This window comes from Sipha flava, unplaced genomic scaffold (genome assembly GCF_003268045.1).
Source record: "Sipha flava isolate LNK unplaced genomic scaffold, YSA_version1 1_pilon_pilon, whole genome shotgun sequence".
NCBI classification, from domain to species: Eukaryota; Metazoa; Arthropoda; class Insecta; order Hemiptera; family Aphididae; genus Sipha; species Sipha flava.
In genome coordinates, this window is record NW_020272783.1 from 2,984,863 (window position 1) to 3,010,068 (window position 25,206).

A 25,206-nucleotide genomic window follows, 5' to 3' on the forward strand; every position below is an offset into this window, starting at 1 on the left:
GCGACGACGACGACGGCGGCGGCGACGGCGGCCCGAGAGCGCACGATAAATAAACCGACCGACCTATGCACGGCGGTGGCGGCGGCGGCGGCGGCGGCGGCGGCGGCAGTAGCTGCTCGTCGAATATTTACGACCGTTTTTTTTTCCGTTTTTTATAATGGCTCAATTTAACAGTAATCGAGTAGAGAATACGTTTATGTACTACACGGCGCGCGTTTATGTACTACACATTGCACAAGGGCACGGGGCCGACTAAATTTCACGTTGCTATATCATCGTATTCTCATGTGTTAACATTGTACGGACGACGGGGGAAGAAACGTTCTGAAGTTCCGATGATCGTAAATACGTTACGCGAGATTTTAAAACGTACACGCGCGTCTTCGGGGCGCAATAGGTTTGGAGGTGAACCAACTGAACGGGAATCACGAAAACGTCGCGTCCGGCGGGCGCATTGGTAGCTGAATTATAGCGTGGACGGTGTCGATAATAATAGACCCGTACGTAACACCTGCAGAGACGCGTTTTGTGAAGGGGAAAACGAAAAATCAGATCATCGATGTATCCGTTGTTTTTCATGATTTACGGCTCGTTCCCGTTGTTTCCGGCGATCCCGCGGGTAACGTCCGGTAAGGATTGCGCGCGAACGAAAACGTGTGTGCACAGGTGTAAAACCCTTATTCTGTTCGTCTCGTGTAATCACGTGATCAGCTGTTGTCACACGTTTCCGAACCGAAACAATCGTAAAACAAACGTTACCGTTACGATTGTCACGCCGTGACGATCGCCACTGCGTGTTCGAGCGGACGTATCGTAAATACCGCACTGTGTGTGTTCGGTAAACGGTCGAAGGAATCACGTCGGCGGTAGTCAAGAGCTGCGGTGTGTGGTAGTAAAGAGTTTTTGGATGAAAAAAAAAAAAAAAAAAAAAAAACCGCATCATAAACATGCCTAATTTATGTACAAGAGGGAGTGTATGTGATTTTATCACACACACGCGCGCGCGCGCGCGCGCGTTTATTATTACGTACACACGCGCATGCGAACCGGCAGCGGCACGCTCCTCGGCACTTTAGGTCGGTGCGCGCGGACTGTTTTACGACCTGGTTTCGACCGTATTTTTGCCTCGGCCGCCGCGGCGCTCCGACCAATTACCGTCAATAAAAACCCGTGTTTACACGTCGTTAACTTAATAATTTTTCTCTCTCCCTCTCGCGCACACTCTCTTTCCACTCGCTTCCTTCGTATCCCGGTGTCTTTCGCGTTCTCCTCCGCGTTTCCTTTCGACGGATTGACCGTACGCGCGCACGTAAAATACTCGTATTGCAGTTCGGAAAAGCGTCGGGCGACGCATTCGAACGCGGTCGAATCTCGAATTTTACAAAACCGTACGTTACCGTCGCCGTCTGCGATCGATCGAAAATATCGGCGGTTGTTTTGGCACTTGGTGTTCGTCTAACTTTTAAACTTGTTCACGGCACTCTCGTGTTTCCAAGATAAAAATAAAAAGGTTAAACTGTTACGGTAAGATGGGGAAAAACTGTAAAGCAACAAGTCATGATAAATATTAACCATCAATTTTTTACTAGAAATAGCAATTTAATACTGAACAGTTACCTGAGTGTAACGGCATCCAGTATGCAATTCGCATTTGTATACATTTTATGATTATTATCAGATATACTATACGATTTCAGAACAAACGGTTCGGAGTGCACTTATGTTTAAAAATCATAATTAATGTCAATCATTCCAAATTTCAAATTCGATGGTTATTTAAGTTGTGGCTTGATATCAGCGAAAACTTTTCCCTGCACCTATATATATATATATATATATATATATCTTAAATTTCGTCCACAGTGTTTATTATTTGAAAACAGATTATCAGTAATTGATTTTTTGGTCATAAAGTTTCACGGCGTAATTTCGAGATAGATTATAACGTTGTCCATCGGTTTTCTTAAATTTCGGAGAAGAAGCGGAGTGTCTACTGAAATTCAATCGTGATATATTACGGTGTATGTAATGAAAATCTGTCCGGTAGATACAACGCGATTTTCGAAAATCAAACAGTTCAAACGTTTTGTATAAGATTTCGTGTATACTAGTGCGAGATATTACGTGATTATAATTAATTATTCGCTTACATACATGCGCTGTCTTTTGGTATGGTTTTTTTTCCTTTTCTTTTTAACGTGAACCGTTTAGGCGCGTACGCAATAAAACGCATCGCGCGTACGTATACCAGTGTATTTGTACTACCTGTATTGCGGCAAAAAGAAACGTACAACACGTTCACGCATGAATGTATACTTAGGCTTTGGATGCAAATAATATTTATGTACGTACACAAACATTTAAAGGGGGTTGCCCAACCGGTGATGTGTCTGGCGAGGACCTGCGGGAGGTGGCCGTGGCGGCGGGGAGTGTACCGGTTGACATTCGTGTTGGGCGAGGAACGTGACCGAGAGCGTATGTAATACTCGCTTCGACAATGGATTATCAGAAAGAGAGAGAAAAAAAACAAATATCAATACTATACGGTAGGTAGTTGATATTGTGGTCAGCGCAGAAACGTACGCAATATGCGTAGCCGTGAATACGTATATTCATGTGGTTTTAATCGAAATTCTCTGTAAGTATACGTGTTTTGAGTCGCTTGGTTATGTGTCTCCGTAGGCTCGGACATCGCGACCGGTTTGGTCGATTCCGCCGATCGCAAGTAGCGTTTTGAGTTCGCGCTTTTGCGAAGTCGACGAGGAAGTTATTGATTCACGCAATTGTTATATGAACTAATACGATATTTTTTATTGAGTCGTTATTGAAAATATTAATACGTTTACAAGAAACGAATACATCGTTGCTTAGTCGTTACACGACCGACTCCTCGATAACGGATGGTCAGGCATTTATGTATAAAATGGACAAAATGTCAAAATTCATCCCCACATACTTACAAAAGATACTAATAATAATAATAATAATAATTATAATATAATATGGTGTACATAACAAATATATGCGTAGGTTCGAAAAAAAAACGTATATAATATTATCGGTATGCAATAACACTAGAGAGTGTAATATTATATTTTCCAGAAGACGTTATATCTAGCCTGTAGATGGCACGTAGTTTTTTTAGATCGATTTTTACCGGAAATAACACTTCGCTCGTCGCAATCGGCGTCAACGATCGCGAATACCGATCCGGAACGTTTAAAGTTTTATGCGAATAGCCGTCCTAAGGATTTTAAGGATCCGGGGCAAATTAATTTTCCGGAGGTCACTCAATCGTCACGAGTATGATAGAAATGTACGCACGAAGTTTGCAAAAAGTTTATTATATATTGTTTTCCAAACCTCAACCAATCGAGGTCATTTATAAATTTATTGATGCGGTGAATTACTACATTTTTAATAACTACTCAGAAACGCGGTACCAGTTACCAAATTTTATTAAAACGTAACGTATTCCTACTTTTTTTATAAATAAGTATAGAAAATCAGAACTTGGATTTTGTCGACACTTGCAATAACGTCAATAACCCTACGTAAATTTCATAAATTTCCATGAAATGATGTCATTATTCACACTCTGGCACCAACCATTATAAACTAGAATCATAAATAATTAGATATTAGAATAAATGAAAATGTAATCTATATATAGCACTTAAATATCGATTTATGTTGATTTTATTCAATAAAGTATATTAATATTTCATAACGAGAAACAGTTTAGAAATCAAATATCAATAATATCTAAATGGGTAACGCCGAGTATTTCTAATCAATCCGGACTTTAAAGGACCCCTTCTACATTTTTCTAGACTGGAGCCCAGAACAAAATGATCCCTTTGCCGCCTCCTCCCTCCTTGCCTGTTAATACGATATTAATACTTATCTTAAGAATAATATTGTTTTTTTAATTTGTCTTATACTATTACGTACACATTGCATACACGGAATTACCTTTTCCATAGAAAGTTCGTCATCGTTTATCATTTTTGTTGAACACTTACAAAACGTGTCGTACTAACGATCCCATAAACGTATTATATAAGATTTATGATAACTTAACATTATAAATATTATTTTACGTGCCGTTTCTATCTTTTCTGTTAATCCGTTTCGTGAAATCCTCTGGTGTTGCGTGCTTGTAAAAAAATGGTTACCGTTATCGGTCCCGTAACCCGGGTCCGCTAAGCGAAATCGAGTAGTGCTCGTGTAGCACAATGGTTTTCGGTATTCAGTAGTTGTTCAAAAAAAGTGTGAACACGGTAAACGCAGTATGACCGATAAGTTTTACTCTGCTCTTTGCGTACATTAATGTCAGCCCAGAAGTTAAACATCTTATGCGCGTATCTAGAATTCCAACTCTACCGATTCGTGTGCAATCGGTATTGTAATTAAATTTATCGCCTTTGTCCAACACCGTATCGCGATCTTTCTTCGTGCCCGCAACACCAGCACCGCTTATATTTTCGTCTTATGTTCAATACACCGATTCCGTTATTCAGTTACATATTTTGCACAGTACCATATGTTTCCTTAGGCTGAAGTAAGCTCTGCAGACTTATTGGTTAAAGGTTTGCCAACATCTCACACGTGTCTCTAACACCCGAGGCTTAAAGCGAAAAATGACATTATAGTCAAAACTTTCTGAACTTTTCATCGCCGCCGCCGTTAGAAATCCTTCTCCGGCCACCATCATCAATTCCTACGCCAGTAAATCTCGCGTATGACTTTCCGGTAATAACTCAACTTGGATAACGAGGAAAAAAATATTGTTCAAACATATGATATTAAAATATCACTTATATATAAATATACTCGACTCAAAGTTCACCATTAGTTTATTTTCTTTCCGTGCAGAATGGGATGAATAGAAATTTCTCCGGTGTTAGATATATTCTGTACAACAAATACCTTATGAAATGCGTGGAAACCATCCACGTTTCACACATTATGTATCGGTAAAAAATTTTTTTTGTTCATTCTTTGTTCTGATAACGATATAGATACGAAGAGCAATAATGTTCAAAATATTTTATTTATTTAAACCGTTCTGTATAATTCTTACGTTTACGTACGTTCCTAGAGTTATTCAACTTTACGGTATAAGTTTAAAAATTAAAAACACTATTGTTCGTATGTGTAGTAAATGTTGGCGCCTACACGTTGTATCATACAGTTTATTCAATTAGAACACTGGTTAACATGGATATTTTCAAAACGTAAATTATATAATATAATTCTCCTTTGCAATTGAAAATGTTTTAAATCCCCTCATTGCGTTCACTAGTTGGACGTGTGTAATAATCTTGATGTTGAATTACTACTTCGAACTTCACTCTCCGCAGCAGTGACGTGTAGGTATCGATACGAGTACCTGAAATCGGAAATTATGCATCGTTAACAAGTGTATAGACTTTACGTATGTAAATTACGAGGAACTTATGACCAATATACAGTTGTATTTTTAATTTTTTTTAATGACGGAATAAAATAAAATGCATTAATAGTCTTTAGTCGAGTCCGCATTGGACGGCAATCGTGTTATAAAAATCCAATGTCCGTAAGCGTTAGTTTTTCTGCTCTTTGCTTTATAGCCTGACAAAGAGTTTGATATTATAGTATAAATATTATTATCTTTTGCGCGACTGTGATGTCCTTAACGTGTCTGCAGATAACCGGTACGATGATGGTCCACTCCCCCGATATGGATTGATAACTCTATTTACACAACCCACCGATCGGCCTTGTCGATCAATTAATAATGACACGCGGCGTCTGTACGCGCCAGGATCGATCGGTGAAATTGATACAACTTCACTGTGGGAAAAAATATACTGCGGCATATACAATGTGTATTATATATAGGTATACGTGTATGTGTAGGTATTTTACAATTACACAAATCGATTAATCATAATTGTCTTATTTACTTTGTTCAAACGATCGACATCTATGACGAACAAAATTATAAATAATCATGTATCATAAACTTTATCCATTAGCTTAAACTGTAATTCGATCACATTATTTTTATTTTTATTTTTTTTTTATCTTACATTTTTATTTATTAATACATGTAAATATATTTTGTTATTAATGTCCGTACAGTGTATTTTCGTTTACATAATGTCCCGTGCGGCAACGATGGCGTATGTAGGGTTAACCGTTGGAATTCGAGTGTTCGACTATATTTTTAAAAATGGACAATTTTGGTCACGTGGGCCTCTAAAAGGGACATTATCGATTTCGCATTAGGACAAGTGTAACATAAATGAAAAAAAAAATCTCACAACAGTGTGTACAGCACGTATCCGGGGTGTACATTACGTCCCGGGGTGTGTGAGTTGGCACGGGAAGGGTTTAAAGGGGGATTGTTTTTGGGCGGAAAGCAATAAGCTCTCTAAGTCGGGTCTAAATGGGATTTTAATCGCCCGTTGCATAGCAGATACGACAAATGGCACAAACACAAAATGTTTTTTATTGGACATTTTTCTCTTCCGTGTAAAAACCGACTGTAATGCGAATTTAATGCGTCAATATTAACAAATCTCTGACATCTGTGTTGACGACTCGTATCTGAGCTTCATTGTTCATTAAACATTCGAATACCGGGTTTTTATTTTTCCTATATTGTCTTTGAGATCGTTTCCTTACATTGTTTATGGACGGAAATCAAATGTGTCGATTATGGATTATGCCCGTTTCAAAAGTTAATGTCTTTAATCGTTAGTGTTATTTTTATTTATTTATTTTATTCTTCGATCTCAATCTTTTAGATTTCTTTCGAATAGTCATTTTCTCCCTTTTATATGCTCTTTCTCTTCAGTATTTCATTATAAAAATCGTTTCTGGATCACACAACGTCAAAAAATATCAGTTTCCGCTTGAATTTCAAATGATCTCAACTGTAATATGTATAGATAATCATGAACGTAATTTAGTGCCAGATTTAAACGAATAAACATTAAATCGATACCATATTGCTTTTGTTCCAATATAAAAATAAAAATTATATATTTATAATACATCAAAGTACACATTATAAATGCTATAGACGTGCTATATATATATCCAAATAAAAATAATGTATAAAAAAATGTAAGTATTTTATTATATACGTATTATATAGCAGTTTTATATTGTGAAATTATGTTTAATAACATTTCAAGGATCTTTAAATTATTTCCTTACATCATTTGTGATCAGATGTTTTTCGTACATACAATTTATTGGCTCAAGGTGCATGTGACGTACAATCGTCTTGAATATTATAATTTCCAAGGAAATCGGCAAACGTATGCAACTGTTCGTACATAATATGATTCATTCGTTGTGCATAATTCGAACTTTCGCGTTCATTACTGGATTAGTTGATAATTTCGCGACCATTTACCGTCCAATGTCTTATAGGTAGTTGATTTTAGCTCAAACGATTGTATGAGTATCTTTCATGTTTTAACTCGAAAAATGTCAAGTTTAACCATGAAATAAATGTTCCTACTATTCGGTTTTTACACTTCTTTTGTAAATTGAAATCATATCAAAACACAATAATAATTTTTGAGATGATTCTCACTTTTCAAAATCATGATCGGCTTCGTGTATTATACGAGCTCGTAGCTGCACTGAAAAGTCGTGGGTTGCAACGGGTTGCTAAATCACGATTTTTCGTCTGTTTTGAACCTTGTTTTGTCCAACTAAGTATTTTCGGTGCACACAGTAAAAATCATTGTCTTGTATAAATACTGCAGCAAAAAGCAGCAACGGTCGTCGTCATCTGCAGTGACGTAATATCCGTTCAGGACCGGTCGGGTCGAGAATTGAAAATTGATTGTTCTGTCCATCAAACAAATCCGGCGGGGCAAGTTGTCGCCGTGTGTTCTCCTGTCCACATCCCGTCATAACATTACATATTTATATACTCATTGTTAAAGCGTAGTAATGGTTGTTATTAGTTGGTCGATAATAGAAACGATAACGGCCGATCGGGCGTAATGTGAACTCCATGAATGATTGGTACAATTGTATCGAGAGTCAGCAGAATCGAATAGCTTTTTATCCTCGCAGTATACGAACACATCGACGACATGCGTTTATTTTATTTCATCCTACATAAACGTACCCATTACTACATGATCGTGAACGGCAAACGCTCCCTAAACGATTTGTGTGCACACATTATTCGATATGGCGATTCTATTTTTTGTTTATCAGTATCGAACATAAACACGTTTTTTCGCCGTTGCATTACTCGTCGTCTTGTTTTTCTTTTTCGATTTAACGCGATTTTCTTCTTAAACTTACGCGGTAAACCGTTTGTCCCGGTGGATCGTCGCCACCAAATTTTCTGCGATGTGACTTGTATACATTTACATTGCCGGTCGTACACCTTGATAAAGTTCCGGAGCTGCTCGGATCTGAAAGACTGTTCGTTTCGCAGCGAAACGCTCGGTGGTCCCGTGTACACATCGTTGTTGTACTCTGTATCTGGACATCACGTCTATTCAGACGCGGTCTGCAGTGAGCCACGCCTACGCTTTGGTAAAATACTGGGTCACACTTGAAACGTGTACGAACAATATATTGCGTACGGTAAAAAATAAAAAATAAAACATAATCAGTACCACGTTCTCCGGGACAGAAAGCTTTCACGAGACCAGCAGGAGACTCGCACGCTTTGATGTCTCGCAGTATGCGCGTAGAAATAACGCGTGTACATACGCTGCCGCTGTTTACAGAACAACATTGAAGAGAGCCATTGTTCTATTATTAAACCAAAACGTCTAGTTTAATTTTTGATTTCATAACTTACAATCGAACGGAAGATATACCGTACGCATGCTGACTGCCGTTGGTAACTTGTGACTTTAGGACTGCTACGCTCAACTTATTCGGTGCAAAGGTGTAATAATAATTTGAAACAATGGAGTGCGATATTGAATGTAACGTATACATGCCATCTTGACGATCCGTTGTTCAGCTTTAAAAGTCGATGGATTTGTCCTAATTAAATATTTGGACCGTGTTCAATATTAATCAGCTAATACGTTAAATAAATAAAGGGGCCAGGTGCTATATTTCTATATTGGTTTCATGATATCGCCCAACGTATATCGAAATAAAACTTCATTAAAATGTCTTCGCCAAGATTTTTCAATATCTACCAATGGAGATTCGTTAAATTTTTTTTTTTAATCATACGTAAATCGAATTATAAACTGTCATTATTTTTCACTCTCTGCAATCGTCAATACATTATAATACGAATTTAATAAATAATACTTTACTAGTTTAATAATACACAATGCATCGATTCATGACTTTACAGTTAATATCAGTTCTGGAAATTTGAAACATGAATATATTGGTAAATTATACAACATTGAGTTTCTATAACAGACGGATTTGAAAAGGAAAAAATTGTCTTACAAAATTATGGTTACATAGACCAAGAAACGTTTCTTAATTCATAATTCTATTGTACATGTCTGATAATAATTCTCAATTAGAGTATCGCACACGGTGAATATAGTGATTTCGAATGAATCTAGGGAACACATAACGCATAAGAGTAGAGTAAAAACAAAACCAGATTTTCGATTTAACTAATATATTTTAATATATTGTGCCGAAGACGTTGTTGCCACCGCGGTTGCAAGGCTATACATTTGATGGAATGTTGTTCCCTCGTGCTGTTTTTCTTACCAGTTTTTTTCTCCCACCTAACTCTGTCCACGTACACTATTCCCATTTGGTCTGCATGTTTCGTCAGTCCAGTTGGATTTTCATCATGATTATTATTTTTCAGTACTCAATAAGATGCATTAATATTCTAAACCGTAATGGTTCATAGATAAACTCATAATTTCCCAGTTACACCATACGAAAATGATTTAGCAATCTTTATTAGTTCAAAATTAAGATTTGCATTTATATTTATGAATATTTAGAATAATATAATACTATGTAACCATACATTAATTACAATTTTAAGATTATATCAAAGCAATAAAATTACATATTCACATTTTAAACACTGAATGTTTCACTTCTATTTAATGTATTAACAAACCATTAACGTTTGTAGTTCATTTGATTTTAATTAATTTTTAATATATCATCATTAATGATGTAAATCATTCAAATTAAATACATCAAGCCGATTAGTTTATAGTTTTATTAAATTTCATTTAAAATCAATATATGTTTAATATTTTTATTGTATCATTATAAAGCGTTTAAATTTTTCAGATGATAATATTTTAAAATTACACAATATATTAACTATCTGAATTAAAAATATACATATTTCTATTTTAATTATGAATTATATTTTCCGATAGGTATAAAATCAATGATCATAAATCATAATAGTTATTGGTATGTTATAAGCTTACTTTGATAAGTAAATGTTGTTTCATTAAAAACTATACTTATCTGGTGTTCAACAGTAATATTAGTGGCGGTTATAAATTGTCGAAAAAATGTGAATAAAAAGGTTTTAAAATAAACGCGTTTTAATGATGGTTTTGAAAACAATTATTACCTATTCTTTCGTAATCCTATGTAATGTTTTGGAGTTTGATGAAATCGTTCATCCTCGTGGATGCATTTAAGTAAAAATTGTTGTATTCATTTTCAACGGTATAATTTTCAAGTACGATATTTTCATTGGATTCGAAGAATAATATCTTCTCCAATGAGTATCGCGCATTGTATAGTGGCGTATGTTTGCGTGTATATACGTGAAAACCTGCGTCAGGATTTAAACTACTAACGGGTGACAGGTGTTACCTTGTTAAGTATTGTGGGAAAAAGTGTGACTGTGACGTGCATACACCAACTATCACATCTCCTAACCTAACCATTGTAAATATAAGTTCTTTTCACACATGTACGTACACACACACGCACATGTCCACCTCGTTCTCCGACATTTCTTCCACCGATGGTAGTCGATCGTGATGTTCCGTGTTCTTCCCGTACGGTTATCACGGCTTGGCCGCGATCTCAGGCAGACAGAGTAATATAAAATCGAAATAAATAATAATCGTTTCTATTTCGATCTTACAACCGCGTTGTCGAAAAAATATATTAATGTAACTTTAATTTTGAAACAAAAATATTGTTTTTGTAGGTACTTGTTTGTTTAACGATTACTATTATTATTATTTCCGAGTTCAACGTTCAATAATTATTAATTAAAAATACTAAATAATGTATTTCGTTGATAACTTATGAGCGTCATTGATTATGCACGGGAAATAAGAGGAAATGGCTTTTAACCTCTGACATAAAAAAAACCATACGCCAGTCGTATCGAAAAGTAATGTACGTCTCGGCACTTTTGATTTTGTGTACAACACTATAGATCCACCGAAATCAAGAGGAATGTGGAAGTATAAGCCGCGTCATTATAAAATTCTCGAAATTATTACTTTTTAAATCCACTAATCATGCAAGCTTAATAATTCGCAACAGGTTTCCCGGTTGATAGTGATCGATATGAAGTATTAAATCTTGCACACAATGGCCTATTTGAAGTATAGTGAACGTTAGATACTTCGGACGTTGGTAGCGTAAAATAATACACACATCGATAGGTACGTTAAAAAAAAGTGTTTTGAATTATATTCAAAATTGTCATTGTTTATTTTTTACGATATTAATAATTAATATCGTATTATTATTATTATTTATATTGTAATTATTACAATATAATTAATAAAAATAAAATCATTTTTTATGTACGAGTTTAAAATACACTAAAAATAAATAAATCGATATTATACTTGTATAGTTTTAATGACTATAGGTGGTACCTATTTAATATTTAATTTAATTCCAAAATATAGGTGCAATATTAAATAAAATTAACTTTTCCAAAATAATGAAATCAATAAGAAATCACTTCTTCGAAATGGTGAAATGTATCAAATTGTATTTATATTAACTTATTACTACATTTATCGTAAAAACAATATTTAATGTATGATACTTCATTCAAGATAGATTATTAAATCGAAACCTTTACAACAATACTACAGGTCAAGCATTTATATATATATATATATAAATGGTTTGTTTATTTATTTATATATTATTGTTAAACGTTCGTTTGTAATGTACATGTCCAAGTATTTCTTTTCACATTTTTTCATTCTTTCATTCAGGTGATTATACGTCATACGTTTCGGTTAAAACAATCACCGCGTATGAGATTTAACGAAAACGACTCGACGGTATTGTTTTTTTTTTTGTACGAACGTAGGTTGTAAAGTGTTGCGAAATCGGGATGTTTAGGCGTAGGAGGATCATAGTGCCCGCAAGTGCTCGTGGCCGGGGAGCAGAAGACGTGCGTTCAAATAATGATAATAATAATAATAATAATAATAATAATCGTCGTAATGCAGAAATTATAATAAGCACTCCTAGCGGCGGGAAATCGCAGCGTGTACCTGTATAGGTAATTACAATATTGAACTTTTCAGAACGCGGTGCGTAAAAGTTTTCCGCAGGTGCACGTGCGCGCGTACACACCGGTGCGCCGCGCCGATGGCGGGCCCGGAGCCAAGAGCACCGACCGACGAATTTAAAATACTCTCTGCTTAGCGCGTAGTCACGGTCGCAGCCGTCGGTTGCCAAACATCGTGGTCGTACGTGGTTTCTTCGCTGGTAAAACGTCATTCGTTGTTTTCTTTCGGTTTATTTATTTTTTCTTACATTTAATTTTACCTCCGCAGTCGTGTGCGTTGCACACACGACGCACTTGGTGTGTTCGTTTCATCCCCGCCCATCACCCACCCCCGGCCGCACTTTCGTTACCTACCTACCAGAACGGCTAGCCGTGCACGCACGCACGCACGAGTACACGGACCAATTAAAAATGAAATACGACGTGTTTTTCTCCCCACACGGGTTCAACATGGGCGAGATACACACACACGCGCGCGCAGATTATACGCGTTCGTGTGCATTCTCCCTCGCGCGGACACGTTTGTGTGCGGTGTGCGATGCGCTAGTGTGCGCTCGTCATACACCGCGACGTGTAAACAGTACCACCACCGCAAAGCGTTTTTAATTAATCAATGACGACGACACGTCATCGTCGCACTCCTCCCGACTGTTTTTTTATGCGTTGTATATCTAGTTTCGTGTTACGTTATGTTCGTCGCGCGTACGCATCCCGGGTAGGTACGCGCGGGAGTCGTACTGATTTCGTTGCGGGTGATCGGCAACTGGTAATTATTACAGCCTGCAATGCTCGTCTCGATACCTAATGTCCAAAAAAAAAAAAACAACGTTCAACCCGACGATACGTTTTATACCAGGTACAAACCGATGTGTTTCATTATCACGAGACTGATTGTTTTTCATTTTTTTTTTTTTCTACATTCTTAGTTTTTCTCCCTTGGTCAACATCCTATCGAGTTGGTCTTCGTCGAAAAGAAATATTCGTTATAATTTATTTTTGAAATACGTTTAAAAACTGCGAAAACGTTTTACATACCTAATCCTTTGTAATGCAAACCTTGAATTTATAAAAATACAGTCGAGACGTGTGTATTTACAGCCTACCGTACAGACTTAGTCGTATGGTTAGTAAAACGCCTATATGATACATGCGAAATTGTTATTGCAGTACTTAGGCTTTGAATTATATTTAGATTCAATTATACTACCTGTTTGATGTAATTATATATTAGCTAGATGTGGAATAGTTTTTTATTAAATGTTATCCACCATACATTATTTATATCAAATATTATCGTGATCATAGCGTGTCAATTAAGTTATTAATTATTAATTTTTCTAGTTAAAAAAACGATAAATTATAAATAAGTTAAATTATCAATAACCATTAATGCAAATAAAAGAAAATTCAGATTACGCACAGGTATGCGTCATCCGATGAAGTGAACAATACGAGTTGAAGAGCAGCAAATCGCGTAATTTTTGTTGAATACGCGTTTGCGATTCAATGTTCATTTAACTCGTTCTTGGGCGAAGAATTTTAAACTAAAAAAATCCTAATCTAAATAAAAATCCGTCTCAAAACTTCTATTGGGATGCATTATGCCATGATATTTGACTTGAATCGTTTTATTTAGTTTTTCTTCGATTTATTCGAACAGGAGAGCTGTTGAACGGGAAATTTCGATCTCCCCAATTTATACGCGACCAGTAATAATTCAAAACTGGCCGTTGCCACCCACCGTGTTGACGATCACACCAGTACAAACTGCGGGTCGTTTTGTGGTAACATCGCGTTACCATTGATCGACCACTGTCTTGTTTTGTCACAGCAACGCACGTTTCCCCGTGTTATCTTCGCACCAAGTTATTTTCCGTACGACCTATCATCGCGCCGATCCGTCGGAATCGTTTTTATCGTACGTTTACACGGCTCTGACGATCGGCACACGACAGGCGATTCGGCTGTTGGCTATCGTTAAGCTATCAGGAATACCCCCAAATTTGTAGGTTTTCGTAACTGTTTCACTTTAAAACGACTAGAACTTAGTGCAATGTTTAAGTTTTCGGTACATTGAATTGTGATCGGGCATATATGGTTTTGTTTTTGTTTTATCATACAACTAATGAAATAATTATTTATTTTTCGAATTCTTCGCGTGACCATCTCATTTCGATTCAACGCATACATTATTATTTTTTTATAAAAATGATGAAGTACGCTTTTTTAATGTTGATTTGTTTGCCTTTACCAATACACACGTACCACACATGAATAAACCAACTTTTCGTCACCCACTTATATTTCTAACGCGTTATGGTTACGTATTAATTCTTACTACAGTTAATTTATTTTATTTTCGTAATAATTTTATAGGTACTGCATAATAATGTTATATTCATTTATACGCAATATTATTTTGTTAATACTCCGGTCGTTTTCGTTTCTTTTCGAAAAAAATTACTATTTATTTTTTTCATTGAAACTCCATTACGATATCTTACACATAACTAATCGTCTAGACAAAAATGATGACTTTGTTTTACCACGTTATGTGAGTTTTAATAATGCACACGGGTATTGTACCTACAAATAAATTGCTTTATAATTGTATTGGAGGATTTTTGAATTTTAACACATATTAATCGATCGTTATCACACGTACACCTTTAAGGCTACACAAACCTACTAAAAATTGATTTCGCTGTGTGTGCGCACCAAATCACCTAAATATGTACAGCATATCACGTGTACTATTATTGTGAACATTACTAACGTCACATAAGAAAAAATAAAATAATTGAAATTAATTAATTAATTAATTAATTGAATATCAATCATAGTTACATGGTTTGTTGATGACATTAAGTTTAAATGACTATATTGATAGTGGAAATGACTTATTGATTCACTGTCATCGTTTTTCTACAATATGAAATAATCTGGAAAAAGCAAAGTGTTCTAAACGATTATTGATGAGCAAATCTTATTTGTTCATTTGAACTCATTGAGATCATTTTTAGGTTTTAATTTTGCCATGTTGGTAGCAGTAGATGTTTAATGTACGTACTGATGAGATTTGTGTACATTTACATAAGATATATATTTATATATATATACTATTGCAGTGAAATGTATACAATATTTGTATACTACAATATAGTATATTATACTTATGAACGTAATCAAACAGTTCAATCTCTATAGGTTTTTTATTAATTAAAATAAATCATAGTTCATTTATTCCAATACGTATATTAAGAATGAAATAACGTTTCATGAAGCAATTTATGGTGTGTAATCATCTCAATTATTGATCAAACGGTATATGTATTATCTGGATTATTAAAACTCCATAAACTTCCTGTTACATCCATTTTCTATTAGTTAAAAATACATGCCGCTGAGCACACGCAGGTTACCATAATAAAGTCATTTTCCGCTCTTTTATTATATTTGACTATAATTGCTTCATTAAAAAAGCGTTATCTATAATCTGAACTCGTAGTAATTTATTTTCTCTTAAGCCACTGATTCCAGGGCGTGCATTTTAACGCTTGTTTTGCATATTTTTAAACAACGAATCACGCTGTGATGTTTTATTTTTAATTTTTAATTTTTGCGTTCTGAACTTTTATTTGCCTCGTTATATCACAATTTTGAAGGCTTTCTCGGCCGTTTAGATTATAACTTTCCGTCCCAAACGTAGACACATTTTACGTACCGATTTTTTTTTTCTTAACCTTCTCTCAAAAAATCTGGACTTGATGCGTTGTTGCGTGAAAAGTGTATGGCGCGTATCGTATACATACGATGTGTTGAACTTTCAAGCGAATCGCTATCGGTTGCGACTACATTTTCTCGTCTCATTACGATCATAGTAACAGTACAATATTACTACAGGTATCCCGCGAAAAGGCGACAAACGCGAAATACGCTCTTTATTTTTCCGACGGCCTTGATGTGAGATGTTTTGCATGCAAAAATATGCAAGAAGAAATGTCGCGAATAACTTAATGTGTGCGCACGCCGCGAAGAAGGTAATTTGTACGTGTACAGTGTGTACAGCCACCCGGCAGGATAGATATATTATGCAAAACTGCCGAGCTGCGCAAAATGTTCTCACTCCGAATTCTGTGCCGCACATATGCACGCACGCACATAAATACGATTCTCTCGCGCGACACATATGCCGCAATAACACAATAACACAGGGTCGTATTGTTCGTGTGCAAGTGGACCGTTAGGTTCTGCGCTAAGTCCTATGACCCAAACGGTACATAATGTAACACGTGATGCACAATAACTCTGAACCGAATGATCGCTTTAGATCCGTTACAAATAAATAAGGATATTATATATATAACTGTTATAATTTAATCTATCTGTCTGTTTGTTTGTCTCTCTCTCTCTCTCTCTCTCTCTCCATTTCTTTATGATATTTTTCTGCGTTTCGCCACAAGTGCCTATCGATCGGTTCGTGTTATATGAATTCAGGTTCCCTTTAAAGGAATAACAAACGGTTACGTCGGTTCAGCCCTGGGGCTCGGTGGCGACAGTGGCGGCGCGTACGTTTGACAAGTTGTTGACGACTTAATCGTAATTATTATTTTATTGTGTGTAACTGCTGTATGTGTGCAAGTCGTCGTCGAGTATCGGATAATGACGACATATAAATATATGGAATGCACCGACCGTACAAGAGCCTTCGACAAACGTTTCATTGGAAATATTATAGTACCGGTAGATATTATTTATAAGTTTGCTTAACCTGAGAATAAAATACGCTTTCACGCGATTCCAAACGTAACAGGTATTTTATCAACGCATTTTTTAAATGTTCCTACGTACGTCGAATACAATTCATCCACTGCCGGAATTCAACCAAAACGATTATTAAAAAATTGTTATTTCAATTGTTTTCAGAAAAAATTTCAAATTATCAACATTTTTTAAACGATTCGAAAAACTAAATCATTTTTTATTTAAGTATTTTCAATTTTACTTGAATTAAACAATAACAAACTGTTGTATTAAAATTACAATACCAATATAAATAAATGTCTGATTTTTCATTTTACGACGATAATATAAGTTTGATGTCATATTAGAATTAAAATAACAAATGTTGAAAAATTATTAATTTTTAATCGACATGTTTTGAACCACAAATAGATAAAAAATTCGCAATTATTCGTATATCCAAATGATATAATGGTCTGATAATTTACATTTTGTTTTGCTAATTTTAGTTACCTACTTAGTTTCGAAATATAAGGTAATTACATTACTATTTATATATTTATATATTTTTATATATTTTATATAGGTACCACTCTTATTTTTTTATTTTTTCTGTTTCTATCGAAAACCTAACGAGATCTGTTTATCACAATGTTACAAACTCGGCCATTGATATTCTTTACTAAAACAAATTAAAATTACTAAAATATGACTTAATTTACGTTTATACACTTTTCTAGATAATACTATCTGAAAAATACTGTATGGTTGATGGAATTTAGTCCTATCATTGAGTCTAAAATAATAACATCATATTTTTGTCTGAATCTATACATATTATTAACATATTAGTGTCCCATGATAGGAATCTAAATATTGGCACTTACTAAATATCTTATGTTAAATTTAAAACATTTTTTTATAAAATACGTTAACGAAGAACAAGTATGAAATATAAAGGAAAAGGTACTATGTGTAATTTAGGTCAAAACGATGGTTATCAAGCATACTAAACTAACCTTGCAAAATACAATTTTTAACTCAAGGTCTTTCGAGGCGAAAATGTTTTTTTTTTATTTCCGTTGGGTGGAACATTGTCCCTGCAAAGGACGTGGCAGTTGGTGATTTATAGTTTGAGCCTTTGGCACGCTCAGCACCAGTGAAGGGGGTGCGTGTTTTCGAAAATTTGCATACATAATAAAAGTGCGACCGATGCTAAGAGACAGCGGAGAATGATTTGTGAGTCTCGCGAAATATTTTTTCATCCTTTTTTTTTTTCTTCTTCGGACGACATTTTTTATCCTTCCCTAAATTTATCTACATATATATTATATTATTTATCATCGTTGCCCCAAACGCTTATACGCGTGACGATATCTGCAGACGATTTTTCTTTTTTTTCTTATGTGAGGGGCCCACTAGGCCTTCAATAAAATCGGGCACTTTCCTGGCGACCACTTAGGTATACCCAAAGAAATATGTAAAAGACTGAAAAAAAATAATACCCCAATAAATCGTCCACGAGAAGACATTTTTTTTTATTTATGCTCTTTTTAAATCTACATGAATACTGCTGAATGATATACGAGTGCGTTCCGGTTTACACAGCATAGGACTGCAGCACAAACGAAAATACAAAATCCCATTTACATTATATGTATTTTGTATGGTATGCTTATATTTTAAATCGACAGTAGTGTATTAATAAATGAAATGAAATACTATTTGGTTTTTAATTATTAATTTTTTTAATTTATTATAATTTGTGTCGCAGCCTGCGGGGTCACAAACGTAAAAATACTTTTAGAAAAAATTCACTACCGTCTTATGTTGCAATAAAGTAATATCTGGAGTACAAATAAACATAATAAGCAATTTTTTTTAATTGTCATGCTGTATTTCTGTTACATTTTATAATTTAATATTATTGTTAACGTGTGACCAACATGTTATTGCGCATTATAGTTTGCATATCAATTTTTAACTAGAAATCTCTAATGAATTTAAATTTTACGAAAACATTATTTTTTTAAATGCATTTCAGCGTCTGGTTTTTCGACTGTTTACAAGATTATTAAATATGGTTTAAACGTTGACGGTTAGCTTATTTATGACGATAAGAGCACACACACTACTGGAGCGTTTAGAATAATGATCTTGGCACATATTGTTAACAAAAGAAAAACATTAGTTTATGTTATGTTGTTCACTGCCATACACATCCGCTCAGGGTAGTTATGACGGTGCGCGCATTCGCACACGTGTACGTGCAACAAACACATTACATACACATTATACATGTTATGTATATGCGCGCATTCCAATAAGTGGTGATGGACTCCCTCGGGCTATCGCCATCTGTATTTTTTTCTTTTTTTTCCCTTTTTTTTCGCCAACCAATGAATCAACAGAGATTTACTGCTTCGGCCGCGTGATACGTTCACCCTTCTGTGTCCGTATACACCGTGTGTAAAGGACGGGAGGTTGATTTCGGCCGATCGGTTTCGGTACCATCGCCACCACTGCCAATGAATGTGCGGTGGCGTATACACACACACACACACACACACACACACACACACACACACACACACATACATACACGCACAGAGGGTGGGCGGGTTGGAGATAGCATTTGCATGGAATACACATTAAGGACCGTGCGCAGGCAGAGATAAATGTACCCCTTCGGTGAGGGCAGTAGCGGGTGCTTCCCTCCTATCTGTTCGCAGACAAATAGCTCCTGGCGCGGCGGCGCGCGTTCATGAATTAAACAAAGAAAGCCGACATCGACTGCAGGATGAGGCCGACGAGGGGGTGCAAAGGAGAATAAATTGGTTTTTTGGTTCTACAAAAACCACCCGAAACATATATATATATATATGTATTAATATATAAATTTATATTTGTGTGAACTCAAGATGAGGTGAATAATTGCGGGACTCGGTCGACTTTAATGGAATCGGTTTTAATTATTTCGCCACTGTTGGCGGTCGTAGCGTAACCGCATATATATATTTACTTTACACTGATAAGAAACCACGAATGTTCCGATATATATATATATACACTTGTACATACGAAAGTTTGAAACGTTTTGCATATCACAAGATTTGACTTCCTAAAAGAGTTTTTATCCATTTCGTTATTTTCTCAGGTTTCTTTCTTCGTCGTGCCTTTCTGGTTATTTTAATTTGTTTACGTTTCGATGAGTCTATAGCATATAATATACACGAGATCCATGACTATTTTAATTTATTTTAAATTAATTAATTATTCTATTCTAAACATTTAATTTATATCTGCATTCAATAATCTGTCCAAATTTACACAGTATTATATATTTGTCGGCAATTCATTATTGTGCATTTGAAAAAAATCAATCCTAAACATTTGGAAAAAAAAACTATTCTCGACTAAAACTAAGCCCACAATTTTTTTTTGCCAAAAAAACTTTTTTCTGAACATGGTGACAACTGTTGACATTTTTTATCTTCGTATGTGCGATGACCATAAGTCTCGTGATCAGATAAATAAAAAGTGTTAGGAATAAATCATATTATGAATTCTTTAACTACATTTAAAATGGCACGAATTTTACGATTGAATCGTACGTGCACACGCCCACGCTTGAACTTATTCTATGCTAAGACATACGATGGTTATCTCATTCATTCATTGCGTAAATCTATATACTGGTTTTTTCAGTATAGGATAGAATATGTTTTTTCCTTTATTGTGCGATAGATAAACATGTATAATGAGCACACTTAAAGAATGTTTTTAAGGTTTATTAACCCTCGAAAACGTTTAGTTTCTACTTGAAGTACGTTTATTTTAAGTAGTCCACATTGCATTATTATTAACTATAATGAGATTAAAGTTGTGAGAAACATATTTTAAAAACTCAAAAAAAAAAAACCCAAAGATTTCATAGAATAAAATGTATAGTATCAAATCCACATTCTTGAGGATCGACTGGTGATACTGAATAATTATTTATATGTGAGAATGATCCCACAAATATCTTAGTTTACAGTATATAGGTATCTATTAAGATCAATTTAGAAAATAATCCATTCAGTATTGATTTTGTAACACCAATACACGAAATATAAAATTATATCGATTGTTAATAATAGTAACACTATATAACTACATGGTTGTTATCGCTAAAGACCTGTCAACGTAAAAGTCTGTTACAATAAAATATTTTTATGTACATAAATAATACAATTGAAGCTTTGATTAAATTCCGTATAAGTTTTACATTATATTTTATGTTCATAATTTATAACTGCATAGATCATGCGATCATAATACATTAATTACAGGATAATCGCTCGTGTGCATAAGTACATTAAAACACAATGCATTGCATCCGAAATGTTATCATGTTTATTTGTACTTAGGTATACTAAATATTCAAGATCGTTGTTTATTATATGTATTATTAAAAATAATTACCAGCATTTTTAATGCATTTATTGCTACTTTTATTGTATTTATACTATATTCGTTTTATAATAGATAATTATTTTAAATCAGCTGATTAAAATCGGCCATGCAATAATATGTGTGTGCGATTGATTGCCACCACCGAGTAATATGTTCTTTATTTATTTATCATTATTATTTTTTAATCTAAATGTTTCGTGACTTCCACTATAGTGGTGTATATGTATATTCTTTTTTTTTTTTTTTTTTGGTAGCGAAGTACACTTTTCCCGACCGTAACCGAGGAAGTTTCCGGCTATACATCACCTAGATTTATTACTAGAGTCCATGCGACAGGTTAGAGAATTGTCCTCGGTGAGAAAGGAGGGAGGTAGGGTGGTAGAGAGAAGAGAGAAGAGAAGAATATCACAGACGTCTCTGCAATTAAAATACGTAATTTACCTTACTCTATATTTGTTTTTATTTACTTTTTTTTACTTCTTCCCCAGCAGAAGTAACTTTTTTTTTGACCAATGAAATTCGATGTTTTTATACGGAGTTGGCTGTGTGTTGAGCATACGCGGCGTGTCTTCGTATGTGTATAGGAGTGTAGATATAAATTAACAAAAGAAACGGAAAAAAAGCTCTTCAAATTAAAAAATAATCGAAACGAAAAGATTACGTGTCGAGCGTGATGGAATGCAAAGAAATACACATGCGCACCATAAATAACGTGATGTACTTTTCGCTGCCGCCATTTATTATCATATGACATGTCGCTTGTAAAACCTACTAGTAAATGTCTCCCATTAAAATGACACATAAATGTCGACCGCTTTTTATTTATTCGGATACCTAAAGGTATTACGTTATGAAGTACATGAGCACGAGAAATCCACGACGGAGTTGTTGTTTTCGTTTTAATTTTTTTTTTTTGTTTTTATCGTAAACAGTTGAACTTTTTTCACGTGACAAATAGAAGGTACACGAAATGCCCTTTATACGTTAAAAATATGATTTATAAAACTTAAGGGGAAAAACATCAATACATTTTGATTGTTTCATTTGAATATGAACGTGTAATATGTATTGTGAAATATACATTTTTGTAATTCTGTTGAAGATATTTTTACGTAATTTATAGTCAACATCGTAACAAGAGAACGTTAACCATTAATTTTGCCCGTTGAATTATTGGATAATAAAATTTGATTTACATCGAAGTTAAAAATATTATATTATTTAATATTTCTTACATTATTCGTTCAGTCTTAGTTCTACATATTTTATTTTAGAGCTGGAATCACGACAGTGAATTTCAAAAGCATTTTAACATACATTTATTTGCAAAATATTTATGTGAACAATTATATTCTACGCATTATTGTTTTAAACGTTATTGAAACAGTTTGCCATAATTTATATTAATTTATGAATTGTACGTTGACACATACATAACAGGGATTGCTCGACATAATTTTAAGTATTTTCAACGAAATATTATAAAAATAGTATTTTCACTTTTATGCGATCCATCGTCTTTTTTTTGTTCAATGAGAAATTCAAACAATTCAATTACACGTTTTAACCGATATTGCGAAATTACAATTTATACTGTTGTACCTTATGGTATTCAATTTTTGACCATTTTCCGTCACAACAGTATAAAGCCCAAACATTGTAAATAGCAATTTGAACACAAAGGTTCTTCTGTCCACGGGTGTGATATTTTTTTTCATTCCGATCAATAGTAAAAAAATGCCGCGACTGTTTTGTTTGCAAACATTGTGCCCAGCAAGGATCTTGTCCTTAAGTGTTGAAAACAAATTTCACGGTTCGTTAATGGGATACGTTTTAGTTTCGGATATAGATCATCCCCAGGTGACAGCCGAACGAATTTCGGAGTTATTTTTGTATACGTTTCCGATGTGGGTGGTTTTTATAATAATTGAATTTTACAAAGAGAAAAAAAAATATTTCTCTATTCTGCCCTCACGCATAGTGTACTATTATTATTATTATTTAATTTTTTTTGTTCCAACGCGATACGGCCACGATTACTTAAATGACCATAACGTCGAATGCAAATTGAAAATTATGTTCGCGAGGGACAGTAAATAGACACACAATATGAATATTTAGACAGGATTGGCGTAGGCTATAAAACGATGTAGTGAAAACAACGAAAAAAAACTTAATGAATCCGTCTTAGGCCATTAGGCGAAAACATCATTACGGCCCGCGCGACATTATTCGTCTCCGAACAGACTCCGGCCCCCGCTGGAGGTTCTACAAGCCGTGGAAAATACAAACGAAATGCGTTTTATAAAAAATAATATGTTTTTCTCCTGTCGACCGTTAAGATAATTTCTGCGTGTTTCATCTTTAAATTAAAAAAAACCTAATATTAGCCTAGCCGTACAGTAACCAACCGTGTTCATGCGTAATGCATGTGTCGACAACAGCCGTCGGCCGATTTGTGAATTAAAAAAAAAAAACTTACCTGGATGACGCGTTTTGTGTTTCAGATCCAAGAGCGGCGGAAGAGTTCCACGTCGACGTGCACAAAAAAGGTGAGTTCGCTTACATAACATTATCGTAACTGAGGCGCACCACCGCAGCGTGTGCTCCGTTTTGTCACCCGTCGTAACAAGAAGATTTTCGTCCCTTTCCGGGGAAAGAAGAAAAAAAAAAGAAAGAAAGGGACACACCACTCCGTGCACAAACGACACGGATTTTATGACCTAGTTTTCGTGGGCAACGTTCAACCGTTGACTACGACGGCCACCTGGATGCAATATCATATGGTGTGCGCAACATGTACGCACATCGGATTCAAAAGAAATTTCCGATACCCACCGCGGTCGTGATTTTGTTCCCGACGACCTCGCCGATTCCATTTACCCTTCAATACGCCCACGGCAGCGCTACAATGTACTGAATTTTATACCTGTACACATGCGAAACGCACGACACGATCCACTCCTTTGCGGGTACGATTTCCAAACTGATTCGAATCCTATTCTAGGATTCTATTCTTATTTCTATTTCTAGTAAACTCGATCTGTGTCCATCGGTCCGTGGGCATGACGGGCAATGAGGGTCGCTCTATGATGTGCACCAGTTGGCCGTTGGTAATCTATAATCATTAATTTTTTTCTGTCTTATGTGTATTCAAAGTCGAGGGATGTACAACCATCCGGTCTAATCGTATACGTGTAGATATCCACAGAAATTTATCTGCCGGATAACAGTGTCAGTTTTTTTTTTTTTATTAGTTTCTCACCACAGTTTTTATTTTTTTTCCTCCCCGAACACTTCTGACGCTGAGAGTAATTAGTCTAATTTCGTTTTTTTTATTTTTGCCGAATATTGATTGCTGACTTAGAAACACTAATAGTTAAATTTTATCGTACATGTAGTGTTTGCGTATGTTTGTTCTACACCGCGTTTTACGTCAAATAATTGTTAATCTCAATGGATTTATAAATTACCATGGAAAGTCATTAAGACCGACGACAGTTGAATTA

General features: G+C 35.0%; 1 protein-coding gene and 1 long non-coding RNA gene across 2 annotated transcripts in view; one reads left to right on the forward strand and one right to left on the reverse strand.

Annotated features, from left to right (window-relative positions):
- Positions 1-5,037: 5,037 nt before the first annotated feature.
- On the reverse strand, positions 5,038-24,265 carry LOC112682096. Its single transcript, XR_003148461.1, has 2 exons — positions 24,180-24,265; positions 5,038-5,395 (listed from the first exon to the last, which is right to left on the reverse strand). It is a non-coding gene; the product is annotated as an uncharacterized LOC112682096 (long non-coding RNA).
- LOC112682094 (mucin-7) overlaps positions 13,267-25,206 on the forward strand; it is a 132,827-nt gene continuing 120,887 nt past the window's right edge. Inside the window, exons 1-2 of the mRNA XM_025552572.1 lie at positions 13,267-13,352; positions 24,205-24,249. Coding sequence (XP_025408357.1) covers positions 13,282-13,352; positions 24,205-24,249 — 116 coding nt within the window. The 5' untranslated portion in view covers positions 13,267-13,281. The remainder of the gene's footprint in view (positions 13,353-24,204; positions 24,250-25,206) is intronic.